This window comes from Neoarius graeffei, chromosome 15 (genome assembly GCF_027579695.1).
Source record: "Neoarius graeffei isolate fNeoGra1 chromosome 15, fNeoGra1.pri, whole genome shotgun sequence".
Lineage (NCBI taxonomy): Eukaryota > Metazoa > Chordata > Actinopteri > Siluriformes > Ariidae > Neoarius > Neoarius graeffei.
Window position 1 is genome coordinate 21971943 of NC_083583.1, and position 20228 is coordinate 21992170.

At 41.3% G+C, this 20228-nt stretch overlaps 1 protein-coding gene across 9 annotated transcripts in view; it reads right to left on the reverse strand.

Moving 5' to 3' along the window:
- Positions 1-3046: 3046 nt before the first annotated feature.
- tmc6b (transmembrane channel-like 6b) overlaps positions 3047-20228 on the reverse strand; it is a 95889-nt gene continuing 78707 nt past the window's right edge. For 8 of the 9 annotated variants that reach the window (XM_060941011.1, XM_060941015.1, XM_060941013.1 and 5 more), the window contains 9 exons: positions 18032-18116; positions 15614-15711; positions 15373-15468; positions 13708-13783; positions 11423-11556; positions 11138-11314; positions 10941-11019; positions 3534-3629; positions 3047-3387 (listed from right to left, as the gene is read on the reverse strand). In XM_060941011.1, the coding sequence (XP_060796994.1) occupies positions 3370-3387; positions 3534-3629; positions 10941-11019; positions 11138-11314; positions 11423-11556; positions 13708-13783; positions 15373-15468; positions 15614-15711; positions 18032-18116 (859 nt within the window). In that variant the 3' untranslated portion in view covers positions 3047-3369. Of the gene's footprint in view, positions 3388-3533; positions 3630-10940; positions 11020-11137; positions 11315-11421; positions 11557-13079; positions 13784-15372; positions 15469-15613; positions 15712-18031; positions 18117-20228 lie in introns of those variants that run through there. The other variant, XR_009656674.1, reaches the window with a different exon arrangement.

A 20228-nucleotide genomic window follows, 5' to 3' on the forward strand; every position in this document is an offset into this window, starting at 1 on the left:
GGAAGGCATCTCCAGTGTCGGTGCTTTTTGTAAAGGTCAGCAAGTTTTCCGTCATGCAAAAGTCTTCAGGACTTTGTCCTTTGCGGTTTCTCAGTAAAGTACAGCGGTGACCTTTTTTTTTTTTTTTTTTTTAAGTTTGTGAATCCTTTAGAATTTTGTCAAATTGGCAAATTATAAATGTTCTGGAGTCCACAATCAGGAGAACGCTGAACAACAATGGTGTGCATGGCAGGATTGTAAGGGGAAAGCTACTGCTCTCCAAAAAGAACACTACTGCACCATTCCAGTTTGCTACAGATCACGTGGACAAGCCAGAAGGTTATTGGAAAACAAATTGTGGACATTTGAGGCCAAAATAGAGCTTTTTGGTGTAAATGAGAAGTGTTGCATTTGGAGAAAGGAAACACTGCATTACAACCTAAGAATTTTATGCAATCTGTGAAACATGGTGGTGGTAGTATCATTGGTTTGGGCCTGTTTTGCTGCATCTGGGCCAGGACGGCTTACGACCATTGATGGAACAATGAATTCTGAATTATTCCAGTAAATTCAAAAGGAATATGTCAGAACATCTGTCCATAAACTAAATCTCAAGAGAAAGTGGGTCATGCAGCAAGACGATGACCCTAAGCACGCAAGTCATTCTACCAAAGAATAACTCTTTCTTCTTTAAGCAATGTTTTGGAATGGCCAAGTCAAAGTCCTGACCTTAATCCAATAGAAATGTTGAAGGCCCTGAAACAAGCAGTCCATGTGAGAAAACCCACCAGCGTCCCAGACTTGAAGCTGTTCTATACAGAGGAATGGGCCAAAATTCCTCCAAGCCGATGTGTGGGACTGATCAACGGTTACTGGAAATGCTTATTTGCAGAGTTTTTGCCACACAACAGGGTTTAAATTTTTATTTTAGGAGTTCATTTTACCAAGGAGTTCACTATATAGAATTCCCTAGGTAGGGACTAGTGAAGGAGTGAGTGATTTTGGAGACAGCCATGGTCATTATTGCACTACTACTGCCACCCACTGACATGGAAGAGTATTTAATTACTTAGCCAGCCACTACATTGCAGGTACAGATGCTCAACAATGGCAAATTATTTGCCACAACTAAAAAATACTTTTTTTTTTTTTGACCGATTAAGTGAAATTGGACAATTTCCCACGGCACACCTGACGATCTCTCATGGCCACTGATGTGCCATAGCACAGTAGTTGAAAATCGCAGGTCTAAAAGCAAAGGATCACATACTTTTGCCACATACTGACAAGTAATACTGGATCTTTTTTGTTTCAATGGGTTCTCTTTATCTACTTTTAGGACTTGCGTGAAAATCTGATGGTTTAGGTCATATTTAAGCAGAAATATAGAACATTCTAAAGGGTTTGCAAGACATGTAAGCACCACTATACTTTTTTTTTTTGGTCTCGTTAGATTCAAGAGAGAAGAATAAAAAAAGATGCTGGTAAGGGAATGACTACTTGTAACTGCTACAATGCAACTTAATATTGTGGAACGTCCACAAGTCAAGTGTAGCTTTAAAGGGTTAAAAATATTTCATGTCCATTAATAAATTAATTTGTAATTATTGGCAAATCACTGTGATTTAAGAGGGGGGAAAACGCTTTGGTGCATGCTGTTTTAGGAAAATAATTCATATGAGGGCTTTGCTACAGGAGAACATCATGCCACCGAGATTCAGAGTGGCTGTAGAACTAAATAATAATAAAGCGTGGCAGGATGGTGTCTACAACTAGAGTTTTGTCTCATTTATGTACCACTTGAGACAGTTTTTGAGTACAACAATAACTCAGTAATACTAGAAATAGTTTTATAAATGCACAGTAGTGATTTCCAACACTGTAACTAAAATCACAGACTCCCTGCCTATGCTTCACCGACCCCCTGGGGCTGGTTACTACTGAGAGAGCCACCGTTCCAGAGTACATACTTTTGAATGAAACATATCATGAATTGTGTCTCAAATCAAAACCAATCATGATGACAGGAATGTTTTAAAGAGAAACTAAAAGACCTTGATGTGATAAACACAAAGTGTTACTTTTAATCCTGCAGATAAGGTTAGAACGTGAAATAATCTCATCTCATTATCTCTAGCCGCTTTATCCTGTTCTACAGGGTCGCAGGCAAGCTGGAGCCTATCCCAGCTGACTACAGGCGAAAGGCGGGGTACACCCTGGACAAGTCGCCAGGTCATCACAGGGCTGACACATAGACACAGACAACCATTCACACTCACATTCACACCTACGGTCAATTTAGAGTCACCAGTTAACCTAACCTGCATGTCTTTGGACTGTGGGGGAAACCGGAGCACCCGGAGGAAACCCACGCGGACAACATGCAAACTCCACACAGAAAGGCCCTCGCCGGCCACGGGGCTCGAACCCGGACCTTCTTGCTGTGAGGCGACAGCGCTAACCACTACACCACCGTGCCGCCGAATGTGAAATAATGGCAAGTATAAACTGTACCTAAAATAACGGCTAAAATAATATCAGCTACATCATCAAAAATACTGCTTGCTAGAAAGTTGCAAATGAGCAGTTTTTCATTTTTAGAGCGATCTGCTGCCTGCAAGACCATTTCCAATTGCAATTAAAATATCGTCACCCTAGCTTTGTGGTCAGTTGTGCTGACTGCGAGATGTAAATATTTGGCAACTTCTTATCTTGAGCTGTAGGTCACAGATTTACCGTAAAGTGCAGACTTTACATTTATTAAAATTTATTGAAAACAGAAACAAAAAGAATCATACTATAAAATCATTCACTGTACAAAAAAAATTAAAACGGAGATCTCCCTTTGTCGAGTGGTCCCCCCCCCCCCCCCCCATGTGTGAGTAGCGACCTTGTATTTTGTTAAGAGATACTGTAATAACCTCTATATTTTAAATACATATTAAAATTCACCTTTTAGAATAAGATGACCATTCCATAAATACTTTTTCACAGACTTGGTTATAGAATTACATTTTCTCAGGTGCATTTGTTGCATTCTTTCCTTATACAACATTTTCCTGCTCTCTTCTTTGAAAATAAAAGTTTTACTAGAAATATATGAGAAAACATTTCCAGAAATGTGCAAGTTACTGCAAGATGAAACAGCTTGAAATTGAAAAAAAGATGTATCTTAAAAAAATCCCTTTGAGGAGCAATAAAATGTTTCTGTGCAGTCCAGTAAAAGCCTAAGTGCATCAACTGGGGTGATGCCCTCAACGGCAAGCTGTAGTAATTTCTGTGGCGGATTTGCAGCGTTACTTCCATTAGCCTGTATTATGGCTCCAGGACAGCAGGAGGCTCCAGTTGCAACATCACAATTAACACTGAGAATTAGACAACTTGGAGAGGTCATGAGATACTGGACTCCTGAAATGGAGAAACATAATCAAAGCAGGAAGCCATTTCACTGGCTTCAGATAAGACTTTGTTTGCAAAAATAAGTGCATATTGTAGTGTTGGTGTTTTTTTTGGTGTGTGTGTGAGAGAGAGAGAGAGGTGTGAGATGGGCTAACCTCTCTGGTTGTCCTGCTGTGATGCTGGGATTGTGGACGTTTCTGCTCATGGATATCTTGTAATCTAGTGATGAGAAACTTCTTGTCTTCCCCCTCCTGGAAATGAGAATGTAATGATTTATAACCAGAGGTGGACAGTAACGAAGTACATTTACTTGAGTACTGTACTTAAATACCCTTTTTGAGCATCTGTACTTTACTTGAACATTATTTTTTTGGGAAACTTACGACTTTAACTTCACTACATTTGAAAGACAAATATCGTACTTTTCACCCCACTACATTTCTATCAAGTTCCTCGTTACTATGAAGCGGCTTTGAAAGTGGATGTTTTTTTCTTTTCTTTTCTAAAACGTGATTGTTTTTTTTTCACAGGTGACACTGAGACAGCCGATCAGTAAATCACTAGGGTCACGTCACGTCCATAGACTGTATAAAATCAAATTCAATTATTTCTCAACAGCATTATTTAACACGATCAGTCAATGGCAGAATGGAAGGAGGTGGTTCTTCTGGGGAATGTACGCACTCATGGCTTTACCGAGAACCCATGTTTCAGTTTTCTGAAAGGATTAAAGATTCGTTTCGTTTTAAATGCTTGCTTTGTTTGCTGAAAACGAACCATATCACGGCCTACAAAAACTCACCGTCCAACCTGTGGGAGCATATTGAAGTATGTAAATGTTTTATTCCAAGAGAAAGCTTGCAATAAAGTTGTCTGTGCTTTTAGAACTAGCGATAACGTTGCAATCACTATGCAGTCTGGTTAGTCAAAGGACTTTCTATGAGATTTGCCCACCAAATTGCCGTAGCCTTGTCCACGGCTAACGTTTACACATAGCTAGTTAACCTGGACACTGTTAGTTAGCATGTAAAAACGGAGTTACGCTAACATGAATAACGTTAACTTATCTGAAGTCCTTTCAGAAATATATATGTTGGCATAATCTTGCCAAATAAACAGAATGTAGAAATCTTTCTTTTCTAGTTGCGTTAGCTACCCAATATGATTTCGAGTTTGAAAAGAGTTTGCTAGCATGTCAGGTGGAGTTTCACTGACTAGCTAGCTTAACATTAAACCACCATGATGGCACAGCATGCGTTCATTTTGTGAATTCACATTTCTGTCTTTGGTAACGGCATTAGGTTTTAAGTGTTGTGGCAATAATACAACAATGCGTTGACAGAAAATGTACTTTTGATACTTAAGTATTTTTAAAAGCAAGTACTTCAGTACTTTAACTTAAGTAAAAATTTGACTGGACAACTTTCACTTGTATCAGAGTAACATTTGACCAGTGGGATCTGTACTTTGACTTAAGTAATGAAGTTGGGTACTTTGTCCACCTCTGTTTATAACTGTATGGTTTTTTTTTTTCCAGTGTTTCACTTTTCTACCCTAAATTATTAAAAGCATACAGCTGGAAAATAAAGGAAGAATGGAGACAAAAATGAAATTGATCATTTTTCTCCCTCACCCCAAATAAAGTCAATGAGCCAAAACATGATTAGTACATAATATTTTTTCTTTTGCACTGAAACCAGGAAGCTAAAGTAGATTTGAAGTAAAATGCATATGTAACCCAAAAAATACATCATTAAATCATTAGGTCACTTAAATAAATAGCAGGAAGAATCTGTATTTACAAAGACGTTCATATAAAATGAACTTTCACCTCAAGGGTCTAGGGCATGGGTCATCAATTGGCGGACCACAGACTACCTACAGACCCAGCAAAGTGATTTAGTAAACTGAACAGGAAAAAAAAAAATACTGCAGCAGAGGTGTTCCACATATGAAAAGACTGGCTGTACTTCAGCAGCTCCTGATTTCTAAGCACGACCCTGGTCAGATTCTGTAGCAGATCCTCTGTTGTGGCCAAATCACATGCATTTATATAAATGATTTAGCTGAAAGCAGTTCATCAGAGCAAGAAGGTCCTGGGTTCGAGCCCCGGGGCCGGCGAGGGCCTTTCTGTGTGGAGTTTGCATGTTCTCCCCGTGTCCGCGTGGGTTTCCTCCGGGTGCTCCGGTTTCCCCCACAGTCCAAAGACATGCAGGTTAGGTTAACTGGTGGCTCTAAATTGACCGTAGGTGTGAATGTGAGTGTGAATGGTTGTCTGTGTCTATGTGTCAGCCCTGTGATGACCTGGCGACTTGTCCAGGGTGTACCCCGCCTTTCGCCCGTAGTCAGCTGGGATAGGCTCCAGCTCGCCTGCGACCCTGTAGAACAGGATAAAGCGGCTAGAGATAATGAATGAGATGAGTTCATCAGACCAGAAGATATGCACAGTTATGGAGTCATTAGGCCAGAAAAAGAAGACTTTACACAGATTTTTTGTTTTATTTACATCATGGCTTAAAAAAAAGAGAATATTTTTAAAGCTGAATCAAGAGAAGTGCATGTTTACTCTTCCTGCATTAAAAGGGACACATTATGAACTGACTTTAGTGTTTGTGCACATACATTTGGATATCTGGAGTACCAACCAACAAACTCTGAAATAAGAAACCCAGTCAGTTTCTTTTAGGCGGTCTATTTCAGAAAATGTGAGCTTCAGCAAGCCTTTCGAATTCAGCTCCTCTTTCTATGTCACAAGAGGAGTTCGTTAGAATTATTGAGGTTTTTCACCCACGTGACCAAGTCATGTGATGCATCGTTAGGCTGCCATTTTGGACGTCACGGCTCGAATCAGTTTGAATGCGAGGAAGGCGACAAACGAAAAACATAAAAGAAAAAGGAGCGTATAAGAGTTTGGATGCCTACAAATATTTTGTGTCAGGCTGGGTAACATGCCTACATCAGCGGGTCGTCCCTGGAGCCGGTGGTCGCCATCTTATTACAGCTAAGGTTTGTTCACATTTTCATTTACTTTCGGTCCTCAGGATAAACAAAATGTTATTAAATGTCATTGAAATAACTTCTTAGTCTGTTGAGACATGACCCGTTATAAATTTGCTGTTACCAGGCAATGACCAAGAACTGTATTATTAGGGTCGGTGTCTGTGTTGTAGCAGTGTACTAGCAGCTAGCTGTTAGCACTAGCTAATGTCAACAACATAGCTAGTATGTTACTGTAGCAATGTTTACGTTCAGTCATTTGGATGACTGTTAAAACCTTTCAGTCTCAAGTTTTTCCTTTACTGTATTTACTAGTTTACTGTAATTATGATCCGGCAGCTATTTACACCGGATCCAGTGTAAATAGCTGCCGGAGCGTGCTCCGGCTTGCTCCCCCTCAAATTAAGCAGCGCGCTCCGGGAGCAAGCCGGAGCGCGCTGCTTAATTTGAGGGGGAGCAAGCCGGAGCGCGCTCCGGAACCTCGGCCGGAGCACTCCGGAAGCAAGCCAGAGCACGCTGCTTAATTTGAGGGGGAGCAAGCCGGAGCGCGCTCTGGAACCTCGGCCGGAGCACTCCGGGAGCAAGCCGGAGCGCACTGCTTAATTTGAGGGGGAGCAAGCCGGAGCGCGCTCCGGCAGCTATTTACACTGGATCCGGTGTCTGTAACACATTTTTTTTTCAAACTGGTTCTCCCTCTCTGTCTGCAGCATTAGTATGTAGCTTGACCTTCAAAATGGCGGACACCGGGGCGTCACGTGACCCTGTGACGTCAGGTGAAAAACCTCAATACCATCCTCTCATCCGAGGATCTCCACTCATGGCTTGAGAACTGCCTTTGTGAATGAATATTCATGAGGAATGTGTTACCTGATTGGCCGGTGGAAGAGTGAGGTGGGGTGAAGTGGTGCATTATCATTTAAAGGAACAGACACTCAAATCGGCCATTTAGACAGGGTGAGAAGGGAGCTGTGGTGATTTATGCTTGTGGTATTTTGACCAAAGTACATCACAGACATTTCATTAATACCTCAGGGAACTGGGTCAACTTGTGGAAAAAAGGGGTATAATGCATCACCTTCAAGTTAAAAAACAAACAAACAAACAAACAAACAAACAAACCAAAAAGAAACACACAACCCACACACACAACCCCATCATATCTGTTCAGAGACTGTGGCACTAATCAAAAATGGTAACATGAAACTCTCTTATTTCAGTCATAAGGTAATCTATTTATCTTGTTTATAGCTATAAACATCACTAATTGTTAAGTGTTAAAATGTAACCCATCATTCAGTCAGGTTAGTTGCTTATCCAAAGGTTTAATATAGATATTTAAACACTGCCTAAAAGGGGAGCTCTTGATGAGTATATGAGCAAAATATCACCATGCACCTGTTCCTGCTTAGAGCACAATCACAGCGTATACATATAAAGACTCTCAGGCCCACTTTACACGGGGACGGTCTGAAACAAAAACGCAAAAGTCCGTTTTCGTTCTCACTTTTTTCCGCGTCTACACTAGGGTTGGGCGGTATCCAAATTTTGATACCTTTAAACCGTCTCTGTGTTTTCCCGGGGTATACGGTATTACCGAGAAAAAAATAATATTTTGTTTCGGCCTACTGTGTAACGTGCGCCTATGCCTCAAATGTACTATTTAAAAGCAGCATAGCGAATTGTGTGCATTGTGGTATGGATTAAGCAGCAAAGCGAATTTTGTGCATTGATGAATGGATTAAGAGATATTTCAAAGCATCACGCAACTCTTCCTTCATCTTGAAAATAGCATTCAACTGTCGTTTACACATGTCTGCGTTGAAACGCATTTGCAGCACTATTTCACCTGCTCCATCAAAAAAAAGTACACGATGAGCAGGATCATACCCTTTCAAGCATGGGAAATAAAAAAAAGAAAAAGAATCAACCAATACCCAAGTCCGTTTAGACTGCGCGATAAACCATATTCTTCAGCGCAAATGAGGCGAACCTAATTCAAATGCGCGGTAGCTGCACAAGGCAAAATCATATGGGCCCACGTCATGCCATGGCGGGGAAATTAATAATCAAATGGCCTTACCTTGCTTAAAACGTTGTCTCGATCACATAACTCCTTACAATTATTCCACTTAAATCCATATGGTTTAACACACCCAACAAAGATAGCAAGCGCATTGCTAATTCCCACCAGAAACCGAACAGTTTACGCTACGATGTTTTCTTCCGTTTCTTCAGTAGATGACATTTCAAACGTTTATTACCCACATCCCAAATGTCATACGTTATATTATTTTACCTTGTTGTTACTCATGTAACCTACTCAAAACACAACTCATTGGAGAGATCTCGTGGAAGTGGAGTACCCCAGGCTATGGTGTGCCTTAGGGGACATATTAGATTTTTCGTTTGGTTTGAAACCAAAATGCTGCCACACTGCCCATGTTGTATTTTTTTTTTGCCACTAACTCGTTATCTTGACTTGCCATCTTTCAACCGCGGTCTCAGTCTCTTTTTTTTTTTTTAGATAGGACAGTATAGAGAGACAGGAAATGAGCGGGGGAGAGAGAGAGACGGGATCGGGAAATAACCTCGGGTCGGAATCGAACCCGGGTCCCCGGATTTATGGTACGGTGCCTTAGCCATCTGAGCCATGACACCCCCGGTCTCAGTCTCTTGCGAAGCTTTCTGTCAGACTCCAAAATGTCACGCAGGGTTGCCATGGTAACGACATAAACAACCCTGCACGCAATGAAAACTTCTTTAGGAAATTGATAGAATTAGTGAAAATACGATCACACAGTTATTCGGGATGATCTTCAATTTATTATTTTATATTATGACCTCATGTACTCCATATTTATTTAGATATTATATATTTTTTTAAAATGACGGTAATGAGACCGATACCGTTGGTACTTTTGGATACCTCGGGATACCTTCTTACCGTAATACCGCCCAACCCTAGTCTACACGACCGTTTTCAAGGAGGAAATCTGCGTCTATACGGTGACGCATAAATGTGTGGAATTCAATTGGATGTGCATGCCAGGCGGCCAGGTGGTGCTGTGAAAGACCTCCGTTATGTCTGCACGCATGCGCAACGTCTTCCGTCTTGTCTGATCTGCACATCTGCGCCGCGAAAACTTTGACTACTCTGGCTATGGTAAGTAAGAAAGTAAGTAAAAAAGTAAGAGCATACTATACCCGCCTCTGTTCATTAACGGTATATGTGCAGATTCGGTATAGATGTTCGAAGGACTCCTGGACGTTTATTAAAGCTGCCAGAGCAGCTTGAAGGTCCGGTGGATCGATGTAATCAGACATGCTCTTACTTTTTTACTTATTTTCTTACTTCCCGGGCTGGCATGTACAGTATATGACATATGTATGACGTAAACGCGTACCCGACGTGAGCAGATCCAAGCAGAGTTTCGTGTATTGGGTAGTTTAGACGGATATGTAACGGGGGCTGTTTTTAACTTATCCACTCTGGAAGGCGTTTCAATTTTTTCCATTTTTCAGCCTCGGAAACGCCGTCCCCGTGTAGACGAAAGGCACTTCCGATAAAATATTTAGTCGTTTTTACCCGACAGCGTCCTCGTGTAAACGGGCCCTCAGTAATATAGACTTTGTCAAATAGTATACGCTCTGTGTCTGATGTTACAAAGCTTTGTATTTTGTGTCACTTTTCTGGTTTTGACCCCGTTTTTTTTTTTTTTTGGATTGTGAGTATTGTATTACCTCTGATATCCTGTCTGTGCCTCACTTGACCACTAACTGATTTTCGACTCTCCCTTTGTTGAAGTTTTGGATCTGTTTGCTAACATGCTTTCAACAAAACTCTTCCTGCGCTTCCATCTGCCTACCACCCTTACATGACAGAAACGGTCAACTGTCCAACAAGCTAGTGGACTAATAAAATTGTTTTAACGAGTTTTATATGGGCGGCATGGTGGTGTAGTGGTTAGCGCTGTCGCCTCACAGCAAGAAGGTCCGGGTTCGAGCCCCGTGGCCGGCGAGGGCCTTTCTGTGCGGAGTTTGCATGTTCTCCTTGTGTCCGCATGGGTTTCCTCCGGGTGCTCCGGTTTCCCCCACAGTCCAAAGACATGCAGGTTAGGTTAACTGGTGACTCTAAATTGACCGTAGGTGTGAATGTGAGTGTGAATGGTTGTCTGTGTCTATGTGTCAGCCCTGTGATGACCTGGCGACTTGTCCAGGGTGTACCCCGCCTTTCACCCGTAGTCAGCTGGGATAGGCTCCAGCTTGCCTGTGACCCTGTAGAACAGGATAAAGCGGCTACAGATAATGAGATGAGTTTTATATGAAACTTGTCAATATCTTCTGTAAAATGCGTTAGTAAATAATCCATTATTTTTTAAAAAGCAAATTAAAAATAAACCCATCTATCTTATGTGAATAAAGATACAAATTTCGTCATCCAGTGGTCAAGTGTTTATGATACGTTGCCTTGCGCTTATGAACAGGTTCCCTATGGTGGTACACGTTTGTACACATGTCGTATGGTCAAGCCATCCAAAAAAAAAAAATTATTCTCACAGACTTACATTTTCGATCTGTTCCTGCAGCAGCTCAATAATCTTCCTTTGTCCATCCACTACTTGGCTGTGGAAGTAGATTATTATTCTGGAGAAGAAGAAACAGATATTAGTCATGCTTTTCGTTCATTTTTCTTCTCTTGCAACAACATGTTTATTTTGACTGGGGTTTGTTAAATGAGATAGGAAATGAATGCATGACTCACAGGAAGATTCCAGAAGCGAGAAACAGGAAGAAAGGGTTCTCCACCAGGTATGTATGAACCCAGGTGAGCCAAGTCAGATAAGGGTCATCATGGGCCAGCGCTTCCACCCACTTTTTTCCTGCCTGAAACATGGTGTTGAGACCACGGAATGGCCCGCAGCTGTCAGATGGCTTTATCCTGTACCACAGGAACATGCCGGAACATGTGAAAGAAAGGAGGAGGAAGTTTAAGGATAAATCACATGACAACAAAGAATCACACTTGGTGAATGACTTGTTAACTCACGTCCACATGGTATAGGTAACGCACACTGATGCACCCAGGAAAGAGGGGAAGCAGAGGAGGGTGATGAAGAAGGTAGTCATCTGACTTGCCCTCCACGGCTTTCTGGGAGCCTGACAGTTCATCATTAGACTCGTCTACATGAGCGAGAGAGAGTTAAATACTCAGTGATTAAAAAAAAAAAAAAAAAAAGCTGCTTTAATAGGGTCTTCAGGACAAGGCTAAACTTTTTTTAAAATAATTAATTATACAAATGTCTACATTTTTATCCATTTAATTACATTTAATGTTGTGGAATGCACATGAATCAAGTTAATTCCTGATCTTATTTATAGCAGTTACAACAGCCATTTCCTCACCAGCCTCTTTTTTCTCCCTCTTGAAATTAATAATACAAAATTATTCATAATTAAAAAAAAAATCCTTTTAGAGCTGCCGTTGTAGAAAAATGTATTAAAAACCTACTGATCAATCAGATTTGAGAATTTAACACAGCTATTGCATTATTATTTATAAATGTTGTACTTACAGAGAATAATAAAACACTATATTGCTTTATTGGGAGTGTGCTGCACTGCGTAGGTTCTAAACAGGGGCGATTTCTCAGAGACAACAAGGGAAGCCGAGTTTCCCCTAAAATTCTCTCCCCAAACTGCGGCGTCTACGATGTTGAATTCTCATTTAAACAATAACTTGCATAACATAATATATGCCCAAGATTGTATTTACGTTCATAACTATCCTGTAACTTATTTGAGTGATGTCTGACGAACTTGCAGTTCGCTATGAGAATCACCTTTGCTGCCAGGCTGTAACCTTTCTTATTTCAATGGGCTCTATGGACTGGCAGCAGTGTTGCCAGATTGGGCGGTTTAAGTGCATTTTGGCGGGTCTTGAACATATTTTGGGATGGAAAACGTTAGCAGTATCTGGCAACACTGACTGGCAGCCGGGTATCCGTTGCAGTCTACGAGACGGCTCTGAACAGCCAATTTCGGCTAGTTGTTATTGGTTAAAATCAACAAAATCGTCACTTCCAGGGAAGCCGGGCTTCTCTGGGACTAAACAAGACAGTGGGAGGGACAAGAAGCCGGGCTGATAAAGGATTATTGGAGGTAGTGTTTGAAAGACATGAGGAGGGCGGTACTTCGGCGAGGAACATGGAAGCATGATCAGTCAGTCCCTAGCGGATGTCGAGAAAGTGTAGTCGTGTGCCAAAGTGCTGTCCGAATTTCTTTTCATATAAACGTTTCTTCTCATTGATTCTCTGTACATTTACTCTGTAAATAAATGTAAATATTACTCGTTGTGCTCCGTTAACTTTCATCCATTCTATCAGTTTCATCATTCGTGAATTCACTCGTTTATTTCATTTGTAGTTCAATCTGGTTGTAGGCTAGCTTGAGCCTTATTGGGATCTGCAGTGCTAGCTGCTAACAGAAATTGGTGAAGTCTCTGGAAAGCACAACCAGCTGGTATGACAGGGTCACAGACCATTTTCTGGAAAAGGAACGGAGGGCAGAATTTGTGTATAAACAGTGTTCATGTTCATGAATCTGAAGTATATACACACTTCAGTAATGTTAAGAGAATGGTGGGCTCTGTGTTATAGGTTATACCTGGGTATAATATTCAAGGTTCTGTGTGTTGCATAGCCTACCTGGTTATGAATTTCCAGACTGTGTTGCAGAAGATGTTCAAGGATGTGTTGCACAGCTGGGTGTTGTGTTAAAGACTCTGTGTTGCATATCAGGGTATGATGTTCAAGGCTCTTCGTTGAATAGCCAGTGATTTTTGGATGTTTGATATTTTTGATTAAGGATATGAGGCACTAGCCTGGCAAGCCAGACTATAACATGAAATGTACATGCAAAAATACTTTCTGCCACTAGGTAGGGTTGTCTAGTTCACTATGCTAATGGGGCACACCTTTCTATGCTTTGATATCCGGCCTACAGGTTTTACGATGAATGCGTAAAATAGGCTTCCCCTGTTTTAAAAACCAGCAGCCGCCACTGGTTCTAAAATACCATTGTGTATGACCCTACGTAGGGACCATATATGTAGAGTGAATAGGGACTCATTCAGATAAGGTCTAACTGTATGTTGGATGGTCTAAACTTTGAAAAATGAACAACTGAAAATGTAGAAGAAGAAGAAGAAGCCTTCTTTAAAAAGATAACTGAAAACAGAGCTAAATAATCAGCAAATGCAATGCATTAAACTTCAAATGAATAAAACACACACAAAAATAAAACAAACAAACAAAAACACACGACAACCCTCACCTTTTTCATGTAGAAAAGCAGGAACAGCTTGATAACCTGCACTGCAGGTAGGAGGGGCGTAAACAACACTCCCAACCTGCACACCACCACACAACACATTAGCCCATTTCTAAACCTCACGGTACATTTTAATGCCATTTTCAGGCTGCATGCTCAAAACAGAAACCAGAAGTGCGTTTGCATCAATGTTCCAGGAACCATATGAAGAAATTAACATTTCTGAAGTGAGAAAACCAGTTCCTGAATGACTTCCTATCCTAGAGCACGTCGAAATGCAGCATCTCAGCAAAATTGGAAGAGGTCAAGACTTAAAATGGCATTGTATTTATTGTGTGAATATGTTAAAGTCACTCATGCATTTATCAATCCTCGATTCAAGAAATATACATCCTTAAACTCGATTTAATTACAGCCACAAAAACTAACATTCAGGGGTGGGTTTCCCAAAAGCATCGTAGCACAAAGATCATCGTTAAATGGTAGAGCGAGCATCACAATAAACACACTCTCTCTCTCTCTCTCTCTCTCTCTCCTAGTTAAGATGCTCTTAGCGTTAAGAGGCTTTTGGGAAACCCACCCCAAGAACAGTCAGTGCGTTTACATGCACATCCAAATCGAGCTACTGTCGGTAATCGAGCTAAGGGTCCCAGCAGGGGTGCCAGAGAAATCCAATCCTACATGCACACAAGGAAATCGAGCTATTGTGTGAGGTACACTGTGCACCCAAGCCACAGGTGGCGCTACACACCCCATCGTGTTGGTACACTTCCAGTTGTCGTCATGAAGAAGAGCTATTCAAGAGTATAAACAAAGTTATCAGTTCCGTGTTCACAAGAAGAACGACGATGAGGACAGCAACATCGAGAGATGTTGTTCCTCCTGACCTCTTCTGCTGCTCGCTACCATTACTGTTGTCATGCCGACCGAGGCTGTTGTGTTTCCCGCTTGTGGTCTCGTCACTCGTCACTTCCGGAAGGGGCAGTGCTGAAGTAAGTAGCTTGACTACATAGCTCGATAGGGTTTACATGCACTAAGTAGCTCGGCTACAATCGCATAATCTAGGTCGCGTAGCTCGATTACGAGAAATCCAGTTCAGTTCGATTTCAGCTGAGCTAAGGTGTTTCCATGGCATTTAGAACTTCGATTTCAGTCAAGCTACGGCAGAAATTCGATTTTCTCTATGTGCATGTAAACGCACTGACTGAAAGCTTGTCAGACCGTATTCTGATGTGTCTCATGGGCAGCGTAAACAAACCCAAGAGTGACAAGGATACAGAACATAGTAAAGTTGTGTGTCAAAACACTACAGTGGTGTATTTATGGTTTAGTGGCAGGAATAGGATACAGTCATGGTTTGTGTGTATTCCATTGCCGTTTTGCTATTTATTACTTGAAAAGTGTCACTGATTACCAGATAATTGTGTTTCAAGTGGCAATATGCATCCCGATGCTTACTACTGCATTTTGGACACATTTTGTACGACGTGGCAGCAAAGGCCATGCCACTAGAAGTGTGTACAGAATACACATCAGAATGATTTTGATACACCACAAATTCATGCAGTGGACAAATCTGTCTTTCTCGACCCAACCACATGCTAATCAAGCTTCCCATCCCCACTTCCCAACTTCATCAAGTATGGCATTATGGGATGGGTTATTTACCAAGCTAATGTCTGTCCATATATGAGCTCGAGGACATTCCGGGCAATATCAAACACCGGCTTTCTTTCTCTCTTCAGAGCCTTCTGCGAAAACAATCTAAAGGAGGAGAAGATGTAAACATGTCAGTTTAAGCAAAATGTTTTGCTGGAGTGTAAAATCTTGTATGTTTTTTTTTTTTTTAATTATTTATTTATTGCTTAGCGTATCAGGTCTAAGTGGTGCAGTTTGGCAGAGAGCTCACCGCCACAGAAACTCCCCAAAGAAGCTATCGAGCATTGTGAAGATGAAGTCCATTAGCAGGAATCTATATAGTTCCTGCCCCACAAAACTCTCCCAGCACTGACGAGAACATAAAACAGCAACACACACATACACACAATTGTCATGCATCCGTTTTACAGTTTACGATTGTATAGTTAAACATGTGGGGCTTCTGGCACAACTTTGATCTTTCATGACTGCCCTTTCCTATACAACATCCTGCCTGCATACCTGCTGGACTTCCTTCATAAATATTAGCAGTCTGGCTAATTTTGTCCTTATAAAATGGCACTAATGCTAGGACACTTTGTTTCTAGGCTCTAGATCATTGCTTTTTAATGAAATGTACAGTTAGTGTTTCTAAAAGCACCAAACAGAGGTGTGGCTCAAGCCCCATCAATAAATTAAGAGTGTGACGTTGTTACTCCCATGCAGGCAAGAGCCTGTGAAGTATACTGGACAAGTAACGTATAAAACATGACAGGTCATGCTGTTATAGAAAGAAAATCAAAATCAATGACAAGGTGATGTGTCCAACATGAAGCGAGGTTCCCGTCATCACCCCAAAGTTGATTATTTCCCCCCCACATGTCCATTATTTGAATATTTCCAGCATTTCTGAAGCGTTTTATTTCTTTTATCCCAAAGTAATGTCAATGATTATGGTTTTTAATTTAGTAAAAAATGTTATTACATACTTTTATCAATTTATCCATTGTAGCAGCTATTTGTTTAAAAAAAAAAAATCCACAAAATGCAAAAATACTCTATCCTGAAAACTTCTCCATGGCTCAAAACAGACTCCTTTCGAAAATGTTAAATAAACTTTGCCATACCAACAAATTAAATGTTTTTCTTTGTTAATGTTTTTTTTTCCGTTTCCGTTTCCGGTTGAGAGTACGTCGTGCGCATTCTGGCTGCCGCTTCTCACCAGAGCTTTTTTAATTTTATTTTCTTTCTTTTTCAATTTTCTTTTTTTTTCTGTGTGTTTGTGTAGTTTGATGCTTGAGTGTTTTGTCCGCCGGTGGTGGTGTAGCTCCGGACCCAGTTTTGGGCGTTGGTTCCCTCCAGGCCTTGGTTCGCTGTGGGTGATGCCTGTGCTCCCAGCTGTGGACTGCAGTGAGCTCGTTGCTCATTTAACATCGTGGTTGTCCAGCGCGCTGCGCTTTAACGCTTGGCGTGATGTTCCGAGTGATGTTGCTCGGTGGCGTCGCAGCGGCTGTGCAGGCGGTTTGGGACACACCAGCGCTCTGTGTGGCGGAGCTTCTCTGCTCGCTTTGTGGATCCACGGCGTGGTGTTCGAGCAATGTGGCTGACGGCGTCACGGCAGCTGTGCTGGAGATGTGGGACTCGTTTTCATGCGCTTTTTGGTGGGACTGTGGCTGCTACACCACGGGAATTACATCCTGACCCCTACTTGGTGGACTTTTTACTTTTTATTATTTATTAATTTATTTATTTTTTTTTCCCTTTATTTTTTATTTATTTATTTTTTCTTTGTCTATAATTGTAAAGCGTCCTTGGGTTTTTTGAAAGGCGCTATATAAATTCAACTTATTATTAGTAGTAGTATTATTAATGTTCATCATTCATTAATTGTTTTAAATTTGCCTTAGACTGTGAGGAGTGTCCTCCATTCAAGTCCCTGTGAACGAGCTGTTACTATAGAAACAGTGTACTGAAATAATACTGGCTGGCATTGAGTGGTTTATCAGATTCCATTCAGCTAGCATGATGTCTTTTGACTCGTTCAACGAGTTCAAGATCATGCTCGCTGAACGGAATATATCCGATATACCACGAAAAAAAGCCATCCAATATTATTATACATACACGTTCTTTTCAGGTGTTCAACGTGTCTTTCTCTTTCAGAATCTTCCGTATTTAACGAAGCAAACCTGGCGGCCATGTTTGTTTACAAATTGTCACAGTCGCTCGCTAGCACAGAAGTTTTACGTCTCCGACGTGTGACATCATGTTGTCTTGACAACCGTGCGATATCGTAAACCATATTCAACGCTCGTTCTCCATTGGGTAGAGTGACATAATACACACAGGATAAGTGATATGCTAACAATATTGCATGCTATCAAACCAAATGAATGAAACCTGCTAAAAGGGAATAGGACACGTTTTTATTCCATCGGAAAAGTGTCCTGTATGTATAATAATGCATTATATTGCATTAATATAAACCTGCCCTTTGACTTACAGAACTGTCAGAGCTGCAGTTGTAGAAAATTAATCAACGTCAGCTGAAGCACACGGAGGTTAATTTATTACAACATTGTCATATTTCCCACCCATAATGTATTACGTTTCTCAAAAGTAACTGCAGTTGAGTAAATGCAGACTGAGCTTTGTGCAGGATTTATAAAATACCATGTGAATCTCTCACCTCTGGTTTCTTTTGGCCAGATGCCACCTTACCCAGCCAGTGATGACACAAGACTCCAAGCATGCTCACTTTCAGCATTAAATTCCTGTCAAAGAGAGACACAGCATACAGAAAGAAATGTAATAAACGGATGTTTTAGCAGGCATTCTTCAAATTAACTGCACTTTCAATACAGTTTTTCCTCCAAGTAAGATTAATGTAAAGCACTATACTAGTAATGCTAACAAACATGCAGTTGTTGTTTCTAGCAGTGAGAATTTCCAATGATTGTATTGGAAAGAAACCTGTAAATTCATGCATTTGACATGGAAAGGGGCAACACTACACGACTGTTGTTCACGTGGTTAAAATTGCAAGAACACTATTGTTTGAGGGTGTATTCAGACCAGGATAGTTCGATAGTTCACTTGCTTTGGTCCGAACCAAATGTTTTTTTTATTTTTTCAGTTTGGTGCAGTTCGCTTTCACACTGTACATTTTAGTAAGCGGACCAAAATCTGTCAACAAAGCCACGCGCCTGGAGGTCATTCAGCTATTGGTCAGAGACGACACGCGCACAAAGCGCTGTTCTGGGGAGCGCGTGAACCCCTTCTCCTTCATTTTCTCACTGAATACAGCAAACATGTCGGCATTTTTGTGTGTTCTCTCCAAAAGCTCAGATATGTGGACATCTGCCCATATATCCACAAGGGTACGCGTTTCTTCCTCGGCCCACGTTTGCCCCCTACTCATTTTTTGTACTCTGTAGTCTAGCCTACCACTGGTCTGAATGACTGAACGACTGTTGTAAGGTTCCCTTGACAACCGAAACAGTGTTTGCACTTTGCGGTGGAGTGTCAAGACTCTGTTTCCCATAATGCTCGACAAACGACGGAAGCTCCCGAGGTACAAAAAAGCAAAACTGTCGGATTAGGTCCGGTCTGCTTTCACACCTCCAAAAGGTCCGCACCAGGGTTCCTTTGGTCTGGACCGAGTCCGACCTTGCAGCTCGGTCTCGGTCCGCTTGTTTGGTCCGGACCAGAGTTCGGTGATTTGTATTCAGATCAACCCAAAAGGTCCGGACCAAGGGAAATTTGGTTCGTTTGGTCCGGACCAAACAACGTAAGTGTGAATACGCCCTGAGACTTGGAAATACGGGCACCAGGCACGAATTTGCTAAGATTATCTGAGGCTAGCTAGTTAGAAAAATGTAGAAGAGACATCTCATATATGGCATATGAGAGATGTAAACTTACTAAGACTTCATGTGATAGCCTCAATCTCAGACAAGACTGACATGGGTTTCACCATAAGGAGAAATGTCAACGTTGTGTTGCAACTCGCAACTCTTCAGAAAATACTACAAAAGGTGCGTTATTTGAGCATACCATATGACACTCACTCACTGACCATTTTTAGGAACAGCTGAAGTTTGGAAAAACGTTGGTCAATTTCCAATCTTCAGCTGTCCAATTTCTATAATCCTTTGCCTAACGTAGCCTTGGATTCCTCTTCTTATTTATGAATACGAATACTTTATTGTCCACATGTGGAAATTTGTCTTCAGTTTCACCAGAGACATTTAAACAATTAAACATTAAAATCACAATACACAAATCAAGCATTCAAGCACTGCATTTTGCAAAAACAGAAGAGAAAACTAAATTATTATAAAATACATTAGCACTCAAAAGAGTGTTTAAAAGAATAAAATAGCTGAAAAGTAATAAATATCATAAATCTCATCTCATTATCTGTAGCCGCTTTATCCTGTTCTACAGGGTCGCAGGCAAGCTGGAGCCTATCCCAGCTGACTACGGGTGAAAGGCGGGGTACACCCTGGACAAGTCGCCAGGTCATCACAGGGCTGACACATAGACACAGACAACCATTCACACTCACATTCACACCTACGGTCAATTTAGAGTCACCAGTTAACCTAACCTGCATGTCTTTGGACTGTGGGGGAAACCGGAGCACCCGGAGGAAACCCACGCGGACACGGGGAGAACATGCAAACTCCACACAGAAAGGCCCTCGCCGGCCCCGGGGCTCGAACCCAGGACCTTCTTGCTGTGAGGCGACAGCGCTAACCACTACACCACCGTGCCGCCCAATATCATAAATATAATAATAAATAAGTAATCAGACCAATAAAAAGGACTGGGGTGAATTAAATAAAAATCCCTGTATTATTTATCGCCCTTATTCCTTTTGG